The sequence below is a fragment of the Salvelinus sp. IW2-2015 genome, unplaced genomic scaffold (assembly GCF_002910315.2).
Source record: "Salvelinus sp. IW2-2015 unplaced genomic scaffold, ASM291031v2 Un_scaffold16612, whole genome shotgun sequence".
NCBI classification, from domain to species: domain Eukaryota; kingdom Metazoa; phylum Chordata; class Actinopteri; order Salmoniformes; family Salmonidae; genus Salvelinus; species Salvelinus sp. IW2-2015.
In genome coordinates this window covers 108,854-120,322 of record NW_019957672.1, presented here as the reverse complement: position 1 = coordinate 120,322, position 11,469 = coordinate 108,854, and the positions used below count along the sequence as shown (strand labels likewise).

The window sequence follows — 11,469 nt, the reverse complement described above, 5'->3', positions numbered from 1 at the left end:
TACAACAACAACTACAGCTCCTACTACAACAACTACTGCTCCTCAATAAACAACTACAGCTCCATACTACAACAACTACAGCTCCTACTACAACAACACAGTCCTAATACAACAACTACAGCTCCTACTACAACAACTACTGCTCCTACTAACTACAACAAACTACTGCTCCTACTACAACACAACTACAGCTCCTATACAACAACTACAGCTCCTACTACAACAACTACAGCTCCTACAACAACATCTACTCTCCTACTACAACAACTACACTCCATCCTCGTTTTACAGTGGTCATTGTACACTTTGGTCATTGTACACTTTGGTCATTGTGGACTGTGGTCATTGTACACTTTGGTCACTGTGGACTGTGGTCACTGTGGACTGTGGTCATTGTGGACTTTGGTCATTGTGGACTGTGGTCATTGTGGACTGTGGTCATTGTGCACTATGGTCATTGTGCACTGTGGTCATTGTGCACTGTGATCAATGTACACTATGGTCATTGTGGACTGTGGTCATTGTACACTGTGGTCATTTTGGACTGTGGTCATTGTGCACATTGGTCATTGTGGACTGTGGTCATTGTGGACTGTGGTCATTGCACTTTGGTCTGTAAGATTAAATGCTGTTGAGCCTGTTGATGACTACTTGACTCAACCAGTTGGTGTCAGTGTTGAAAAGTCCTGTTGAAAGTAACCATGGTTTTCTTGTTTTTGTAAAAAAAATTGTTTGTTTGTTTTTCCAGGCCTGTTGATGACGTTGGTCTGTTGGAACCTCTTCAACCTTCTGCCTTAAACCTGCTGAGCTACCGAAGGAGGAATTTACAGCCAAGTTCAACATTTTATTGATTTGGCCATTTTTGTTCAATAACACAGTATTTTGTTATATACTGTAGTCGGGCATATTTATGCAAATGTGTGTATCTTTTCTCCTGTCAATTATGTTTTGTTTACTGATTATTTGTTTCATTTATTTTATATTTGTTGAAATGGACATAGCATACAGTGTACAACTATTCAAATATACCAACCCAATTCCTTTATATTCTTATCAATGCTAATGTAAATGAATGTTTTTGTGTCCTGATAAGATAAGTAAGTTATTAGGACGTTTTACAGATGTTATGTATCTGATACTGAAGGCCTTTTGCTCCACTAGGGGGTGAAAGGAACAAGAACTTCAAATATTTGATATGGGAGAGCCTTTAGAGCCAGAAATGTTAAGAAATGTATACTCTTACTCCTACTATAACAACTACTACTCCTACTATAACAACTACAGCTCCTACTACAACAACTACTGCTCCCAATACAACAACTACAGCTCCTACTACAACAACTACAGCTCCTACTACAACAACTACAGCTCCTACTACAACAAATACAGCTCCTACTACAACAATTACTGCTCCTGCTACAACAACCACAGCTCCTAGTATAACAACCACAGCTCCTAATACAACAACCACAGSTCCTACTACAACAACCACAGCTCCTAATACAACAACCACAGCTCCAAGTACAACAACCACAGCTCCTAATACAACAACTACAGCTCCTTCAACGACAACTACTACAACAACTACTGCTCCTACTACAACAACTACAGCTCCTACTACAACAACTACTGCTCCTACTACAACAACTATAGCTCCTAATACAACAACTACAGCGTCTAATACAACAACTACAGATCCGAATACAACAACCACAGTTSCTGATACAACAACTACAGCTCCTAATACAACATCTACAGCTCCTAATACAACTTCTGCTCCTACAACAACTACAGCTCCTAATACAACAACTACAGCTCCTACTACAACAACTACAGCTCCTGCTAATGCAACCACAGCGCCTACTACAACAACTACAGATCCTAATACAACAACTCCAGCTCCTACTACAACAACTACTGCTATTACTACAACAACTACTGCTCCTACTACAACAACTACAGACCCTAATACAACAACTACTGCTCCTACTACAACAACTACAGCTCCTAATACAACAACTACAGATCCTACTACAACAACTACTGCTATTACTACAACAACTACTGCTCCTACTACAACAACTACAGATCATAATACAACAACTACAGATCCTACTACAACATCTACAGCTCATACTACAACAACTACTGCTGCGAATACAACAACAACGGCTCTTACTATAACAGCTGCTGCTCCTACCACAACTACTACTGCTCTACAACATCAAATCGTGATCCTTCACCAAACAGCTTTGAACAGCACAACTATGCTTCCTACTGCTACATCTGCTACTCCTAGCCCTACTACTATGACTCCTAATACGTCAACAACTCAAACTACTACTACTGCTCCAATTCCTGTTAGACTTACGGTAACGTCCTCAGACACAAGTATAAATACAGAATACTTGTACTACTTTAACTTCATTTAGCAGGCATTGTTGAGTGTAGTGCTAATTCCAGATTGGCTGGTGTGGTCTCTTGTAGTTCAACAGTCAATTTTCACAGCGGTTTTTAAACCTGATCCTCATGATCCATTAAAGCAAGTATATCAAAGTGCTTAATACAAATATAGACATTAAATTCTCTTTCTACAGACATGCATACAACATTGTGTAAGGTAACATAAAGTCTACAATGTTAAATTACCCACAATACTCTAATGTCACATGACAAGTTATTGAGACAACCTTTCTGAAAATTAAATAGCTTTAAAACCTTTTCGATGTCAAGTCCCCTAAATAGGGGGAAAAAATGCTAAGTTGTATTAAATAAGATTGAGTCTATCTCTTGCGATGCAACTAAGTTGCAAGCAATTTTGGGGGTACGTGACACACAGAGAAACACCGATGTAACATTGTTGCAAGCAACATACATTTAGTCCAGATTGCTTCATGTGATATCGGCTTTATGCTCAGTGAAACAGCTGAGTCTCCCCATTCAGTTGTTGCTGCCTGCGAGAAGGTGAGATGGAGAGTTTGCAATCGGATACCTCATTTGCATAAGAGGCAAACTGTCACATTTTCTGGCCTATCCAGACAAGGGATCAATTTCCTCTGGCTATTAGCATCGGAGTCCCTCTTGCGATCAGGCATATGAATGGGTGGTCTAGAGAATACGGCAATATTGATCTCAGATTTACAGTTCTCAACATGAAAAAGTTTCATTTCGTAGAATTTAAAAAAGACCACTTTCTCTTTGTCACACAGGGATTAAAATGTTGTGCTTAAAGCCAATGTTGTAACGAGTCGGCAGGTATTTGAATCGTGACTCTGTGTCGCTCAGAGGACGCAGGACAGAATATTTTCTTTCATCAGTAGTATGAAATGGTGCCAATCTTGCACTGTCACTAAGTAATAATTTTTATTTGACAGTTATAAGAAAGGTGAAATGAAATAGTAAGTTCTTTAGAATTTGATTGCTACTATATTTAAAAAACATTTACATTATTTCAAGCCCGATTCACCCACTTTTGTTGAATAGGAAAATMATTGAATATGATATTTATTATTTTCATATTACTTGTACTATGTAATTGAGCTWGTGTCCTCAAAAGTGAGTATAGTACACCTCAGCTATTTATATACATTTTAAACAAAAAAGTGAGCGCTTTATCTTTTTTGTAGTACAGTTGAAGTCGGAAGTTTACATACATTTATGTTGGAGTCTTTATAACTCATTTTTCAACCATTACACAACTTTCTTGTTAACAAACTATAGTTTTGGCAAGTCGGTTAGGACATCTACTTTGTGCATGACACAAGTAATTTCTCCAGCAATTGTTAACAGACAGATTATTTCACTTATAATTCACTGTATCACAATTCCAGTGGGTCAGAAGTTAACATACACTAAGTTGACTGTGCCTTTAAACAGCTTGGAAAATTCTAGAAAATGATGTCATTTCTTTAGAAGCTTCTGATAGGCTAATTGACATCATTTGAGTAAATTGTAGGTGTACCTGTGGATGTATTGCAAGGCCTACGTTCAAACTCAGTGCCTCTTTGTTTGACATCATGGGAAATTCAAAAGAAATCAGCCACAACCTCAGAAAATAAATTGTAGACCTCCACAAGTCTGGTTCTTCKTTGGGAGCAATTTCCAAATGCCTGAAGTACCACGTTCATCTGTACAAAGAATAGTACCCAAGTATAAACACCATGGGACCACGCAGTCTTTATACCGCTCAGGATGGAGACGCGTTCTGTCTCCTAGAGATGAACCTACTTTGGTGCYAAAAGTGCAAATCAATCCCAGAACAACAGCAAAGGACCTTGTGAAGATGCTGGAGGAAACGGGTACAAAAGTATCTATATCCACAGTAAATCGAGTCCTACATCAACATAACCTGAAAGGCCACTCAGCAAGGAAGAAGCCACTGCTCTAAAACCGCGGTAAAAAAGCCAGACTACGATTTGCAACTGCACATGGGGACAAAGATTGTCCTTTTTGGAGACATGTCCCTCTGGTATGATGAAACAAAATAGAACTGTTTGGCATAATGACATCGTTATGTTTGGAGGAAAAGGGGGAGGCTTGCAGCCGAATACAATCCCAACCGTGAAGCAGGTGTTGTTGTGGGGTGCTTTGCTGCAGGAGGGCTGGTGCACTTCACAAAATAGATGGAATCATGAGGAGAGGAAAATATGCTGATATATTGAAGCAACATCTCAAACATCAGTCAGGAAATAAAGCTTGGTCGCAAATGGGTCTTCCAAATGAACAATGACCCCAAGCATATTCCAAAGTTGTGGCACAATGGCTTAAGGACAACAAAGTCAAGGTATTGAAGTGGCCATCTCAAAGCCCTGACCTCAATGCTATAGAACATTTGTGGGCAGAACTGAAAAAGCGTGTGCGAGCAAGGAGGCCTACAAACCTGACTCAGTTACACCAGCTCTGTCAGGAGGAATGGGCCAAAATTCACCCAACTTATTGGAAGCTTGTGGAAGGCTACCCGAAACGTTTGACGCAAGTTAAACATTTTAAGGGCAATGCTACCAAATACTAATTGAGTGTATGTAAACTTCTGACCCACTGGGAATGTGATGAAAGAAATAAAAGCTGAAATAAATCACTCTATTATTCTGACATTTCACATTCTTAAAAAAGTGGGAATCCTAACTGACCTAAGACAGGGAATTTTTACGAGGATTAAATGTCAGGAATTGTAAAAAACACTGTTTAATGAATTTGGCTAAGGTGTATGTCATCTTCCGACTTCAACTGTATATTTGTTTAAGTGCCTGTTTTTCCACACAGGGTTGAGAACAAAGAAATCGCTACTCTGAACCTAAGGGCTGCGATGCTACAGATGACCCCAGGAACTGCACTTACGTCTCTGTCACAACCAGCCCACCTTACATAGTGGAGATTTAGTGCACCTGCAGAGACACTTCAGGGATACCTGGGGATCATCAGTGAAATATTAACTAATCAAATCAAGGTAACACAACACATCCAGTTTTCCTTATTCATTTATATTCGAACGACAGCATTGAAGTGGCAAAGTTTAACCTTTCACGAGCCTCTACCCCGGATCCGGGAGCCCCCCCACACCCCCCACACACTAATTAGCATAGCTAGCATAGCTTCACAAGTAGATAGTAGCATCTAAATATCATTAAATCACAAGTCCAAGACACCAGATGAAAGATACAGATCTTGTGAATAAAGCCACCATTTCAGATTTTAAAATGTGTTACAGGGAAGGACAAAATATGTAAATCATAGCTAAACACGTTAGCAAAATACACCACTATTCTAACTCACATCAGTTTTCTTTACTCCTTCAGGTGCTATCACCAATTCGGCCTCAACTAAGATATTTGATATCCACTAACCAGAAAAACCTCTTCAGATGACAGTCTGATAACATATTCATGGTATAGGATAGTTTTTTGTTAGAAAAAAGTGCATATTCAGGTAGAAATCACAGTTTACAATTGCACCCACCATCCAAATCGACTAGAATTACTAGATAGAGAACGTGTTGACAAATTTACTCATCATAAAACATTTCATAAAAATAGAAAAGCATAGCAATGGAAAGACCCAGTTCTTGTGATTTCAGACCATATTTCAGATTTTCTAAGCGTTTTTTCAGCGAAACACAAATAAATCGATAAGTTAGCATACCAAATGTGCAAAAGTTACCAGAGCATCGATTCCAGCCAAAGAGCGCTATAACGTATCACCGTCACCAAATATATTAATTTTTTCATCTAATCCTGTCTCAGAATTCTTCCGATGACAATCCTGTAACATCATTTTTTACAATATACATATAAAGTTTGTTCAGAAAAGTGTGATATTAGCCATACAAAACCGTGGTTACACAAAAAATACTAGGAAATCAAGCCCTCAAATATGTCTGACGTCATCTATCAGAGTGATCTAGTTTAATTGAAAGCTAAATCAATATACTTGATAAAAATACAGGGTTGACAGCAATCGAACGACAAATTAGTTCTTAATGCAACCGCTGAATTTACATTTTTAAAATTATCCTTAACTTTTCAATACAGGGTTGGCAAGTGAAGCTAACCAAACCAAAATGGCGAAATATGCGTTTAAAATATTTCTGACAGAAACGCGAATTTATCATTTTAAATATTTGGCTTACTTTGAGCTGTGATCCGGTCATACTACCTGTCTGTCGCGTATAGTGACTGCGGATGCTCGTGCACGCTGCCACGCTACTCAGATAGCGTTGCCGTCATGCGCTGGTCCGATTCTATATAGTTATCAGTGATCGTGTGACTGAGGAGTATGTACTTACGTAGAAGCACTGCTCTTCACCCAGGTTGCTTATAGAGAGCTGTATACCGATGTGAGACTTGTCAGGGTCGATATCGCGCAACGCAGCGTAGAGCTGACTGTAGCGAGGTAAAGGAGATGTCGAGCGTAGAGCTTAGGAGCCACGAGTCAGTCGGTATTATGGAGACGAGCCGGCCAACGCACGACCTGAGGAGGATGAGGCGAAAGCGTGGACGGCTGATGAGGAGCACGGATGTGGAGACAGGTTCTGATGGTGTGCGTAATGCCTGCGAGAGTATGTTCGGAGCGTCCATTCCGCGCAGTGATGAGGATAGATGGTCGGCATGATCGTACTGGTACGGGACTGCAGATAGAGGAAGTGGTCCAACTTTCAGAGTGAGCGTGTCAGGGGATACGCACCGTAGCACGCGACATAGTATCACGCGCGGTCATCTCGTGGCGATTCAGCATAGTGGAATGTCGATGCACTGATAGGAGAGAGCTGTAGAATTAGAGGCCGCAGAGCGTAGATGTATCTATCATACTGATGTGGGCCGGCCTTACGAGTATATGACAGTGTGATGAATCGAGGTCAGTTCGAGGAATAGATATTGAGCAGTCTGGATGCCACTGCTATAGCACGAACTCCTATTCGCGTCGAGTCGTAATGAGGTTATAAGCTATGTATGATAACTAGACATAATAGAACTTGACGCGCGAAATGGAGGGACGTGATTGAAACATCGTATATGATGCAGGGTTAGAGACAGAATCTAGTGACGGCGAGGGGTAGGGATGCCAGAGTCCATGTATTTCGGCTCGATCGTATGTGGAGTGAGTGGCAGAGTATTAAGTAGTATGTTCGGGCGCGACGTCTTCGGTAGAGTGACCATCTGAGTGGATTGAGACATGGAAGTGGATCATTGGAGAGGCGAGTATCGCATGTGAGCGAGTCGTTCGAGATATGCTCGGATGATGAGATCGCGGAAGTATCTGCGAGGAGCCAGCAGTTCACTGTAATACTGGAGATTGAACAGGCTAACGCGATGTGGAGACAGTCGACAACGGCGCAACTGCATGTGCTGAGTTGATGAGAGGGTATATAGAGGAGATTGGCACGAGAGGAGGAGGAGAGCGCATGACAATGGCATGTGAGTGACTGAGATTGTCGGTGCTAGTGGTATTCGGTATCTTGATGATAAGTGAGGAAGGCATATGAGTGTCTGATGAATGCTATGAAAGCTGGGATGATAGTGCATAAAGGCCCTAACACGGGAGACAGCGAGCGAATAGGTAGGTGGAGTGCGGTAGGTCTCTGATAGAGAATCAGTCGACGACCGTAGAGACGAGATGCATCGATGAACGCGCGAATGCGGAAGCGAATGACGGTATGCAATCAGTAGACGATAGTGTTTGTATTCAGAGGAAGACTAGGCAGTGTCGTATTCGGTTTAAGGTCTAGTACAGATATGGCAGCTTGACGTGGGCCTTATATACAGACCCAGATCAAGGTAAAAATTTCTGAAATCTGAACCCTGTCATTGAGAGAAGTGCTGTATTAGATATGGTGTCTGTACTTCACTCAGAGACAAGAATTCCAAGCTTCATTAGTAGGATCTAGAAGGTGTTTTCTATCCAATAAGAAGCGAGAGAGATTCATATTTGATAACGATGACAAGCGTAATCTTAGCAGCGAGGCAGTTTAATCTTTGAGACACAAATATGCCTAATGCGGAACAGCGACCGCCCCCTAATAGATTAAGAAGTCAAAAGCAGAGTTATGTTTATTAGCGGATCCGTTAAATTAAGGCAAGTCATCCTTTCTAATTCTCGTCTAGGAGTTAGGGGAAGAAGATTAAATCAACAACCAGTGGACCTTGATATGTGCTCAACAACCACCCATACAGCAGCCATTTTAAAAATCAGATACTTAGACATTACAGGAACTCTTCATTCATCACCAAAACATACTTCATTAATTACAACAACAAAATCTGATGAACTTGCTGATGTTAAATATTGTTGATCTTTTTTCAGTCCAATGAGTCAATGATGTTGTGTGTATGAAAATGGAACATTTACAGTTCAAAAGGCCTTGTACAATGGAGCCACATTTATCAACAAAACACAAGTAAGTTTAAGTCTCTAGTGATATTACCAATTACCGATACAGATGGATTCATTCTCCTGGGTTGCAACAGACAGTCCTGTTTGAACTTACATTATATAATAGTTTGATTATTTCATACTTTTCTTTCAGGTGGAAGTGACGGACAAAGAACTTGCTTATGATCCTAATATAAAAATAATCCAATTTAGTTTCACATCCCTGATAATTTGGCTCCACTTTTGTCAAAACCTTGACCCTAACGCCCAGACGTGTAATAGATACTGGTCTTCAAAAAGTGTTCTTTGTCCGGGGATCTGTTGGGGATCATGGTAAGATTCAGGAGTGCATCTTCTTAAATAAATGCTTTCATGTCTACCATAAAATGCTATTTAAAATGTACATTTGCTGACTAATGAATAACTGTTTTTGCATAATGCAAAGAGTGCTCACACACACACACACACACACACACACACACCACCACACACACACACACACCACACACACACACACACACACACAACACAACCACACAACACACACACACATCACACTCGTGTGAATTGTCAGGACATTGAAGTCCTTACATTGTAGTCTTGGCAAGGTAGGAAAACATGAATGCACACCTGCAGGCACACACACTCACACACATAACACACACGCACACACACACGCACACACACACACACAAGACATACACAAGCCACACACACACACAGACACCTAAGAAAGAGGAAGTGTTCTGGTGACTTTGAAAGATTGTGGACATTTCCAAAATGTGTTGTTCTTCTCCTGCAGGTGATCTTGGCTCTCCCTCCATCACACTTTGACAGGCCTCTTCCAGTCAGGTTCCTCAAGCTGCAGGAAACCCCTTTTTTCACGGTGAGTGAATCAACATTTGATCATTTATCCATGAAATATGGTCATTGTGGACTGTGTCCATTGTACACTGTGGGTCATTGTGTGGTCATTTGACTTGTCATTGTGGACTGTGGTCATTGTGGACTGTGGTCATTGTACACTGTGGTCATTGTGGACTGTGGTCATTGTACACTGTGGTCATTGTGGCCTTTGGTCATTGTGGACTGTGGTCATTGTGGACTGTGGTCATTGTGGACTGCGGTCTTTGTGGACTGTGGTCTTTGTGGACTGTGGTCTTTGTGGACTGCGGTCATTGCACTGTAGTCTGTAGGATCAAATGCTGTTGAGCCTGTTGATGACTACTTGACTCAACCAGTAGGTGTCAGTGTTGAAAAGTCCTGTTGAAAGTAACCAGTTTTTTTTTTATTTGTTTGTTTTTCCAGGCCTGTTGATGACGTTGGTCTGTTGGAACCTGTTCAACCTTCTGCCTTAAACCTGCTGAGCTACCAAAGGAGGACTTTACAGACAACTTCAACATTTTATTGATTTGGCCATTTTTGTTCAATAACACAGTATTTTGTTATATACTGTAGTCGGGTATATTTATGCAAATGTTTGTATCTTTTCTCCTGTCAATTATGTTTTGTTTAGTGATTATTTGTTTCATTTATTTTATATTTGTTGAAATGGACATAGCATACAGTGTAAAACTATTCAAATATACCAACCCAATTCCTTTATATTCTTATCAATGCTAATGTAAATGAATGTTTTTGTGTCCTGATAAAGATGAGTTATTAGGACGTTTTACAGATGTTATGTATCTGATACTGAAGGAACAAGTATTTCAAATATTTGATATGGAAGAGCCTTTAGAGCCAGAAAAGTTAAGAAATGTATACTCTTACTCCTACTATAACAACTACAGCTCCTACTACAACAACTACTGCTCCTGCTATAACAACCACAGCTCCTACTACAACAACTACAGCTCCTACTACAACAACTATGTAACGGTCGTTCTCCTCCTCTTCATCTGAAGAGGAGGAGTAGGGATTGGACCAAAGCGCAGCGTGAAATGTTAACATAACGATATTTATTAAAGTAAAGACGTAACACGAAAACACTTTAACAAACTACAAAACAAATAAACGATGTAGACAGACCTGGACTTGAGAACTTACAAATAAACGAAGAACGCACGAACAGGAACAGGAACAGACTACATACACGAACGACAAACGAAACAGTCCCGTGTGGTAAACATACAGACACGGAAGACAACCACCCACAAACAAACAGAGTGAAACAGCCTACCTATATATGATTCTCAATCAGAGGAAATGAATAACACCTGTCCCTGATTGAGAACCATATAAGGCTAACAAACAATGAACCTAAACATAGAAACACGTAACATAGAATGCACACCCCAACTCACGCCCTGACCAACTAAACACACACAAAAATAAGAGAAAACAGGTCAGGAACGTGACAAACTACAGCTCCTACTACAACAACTACAGCTCCTACTACAGCTCCTACTACAACAACCACAGCTCCTACTACAACAACAACTACAGCTCCTACTACAACAACTACTGCTCCTACTACAACAACAACTACTGCTCCTACTAAAACAACTACAGCTCCTACTAAAACAACTACAGCTCCTACTAAAACAACTACAGCTCCCACTACAACAACTACAGCTCCTACTATAACAACTACAGCTCCTA

At 40.5% G+C, this 11,469-nt stretch overlaps 1 protein-coding gene across 1 annotated transcript in view; it reads left to right on the top strand.

Annotated features, from left to right (window-relative positions):
- The window catches only part of LOC111960381 (uncharacterized), a 42,092-nt gene extending 39,372 nt beyond the window's left edge, over positions 1 to 2,720 (top strand). Inside the window, exon 10 of the mRNA XM_070442772.1 lies at positions 749 to 2,720. Within this exon, the coding sequence (XP_070298873.1) occupies positions 749 to 798 (50 nt within the window). The 3' untranslated portion in view covers positions 799 to 2,720. The remainder of the gene's footprint in view (positions 1 to 748) is intronic.
- Positions 2,721 to 11,469: the final 8,749 nt, after the last annotated feature.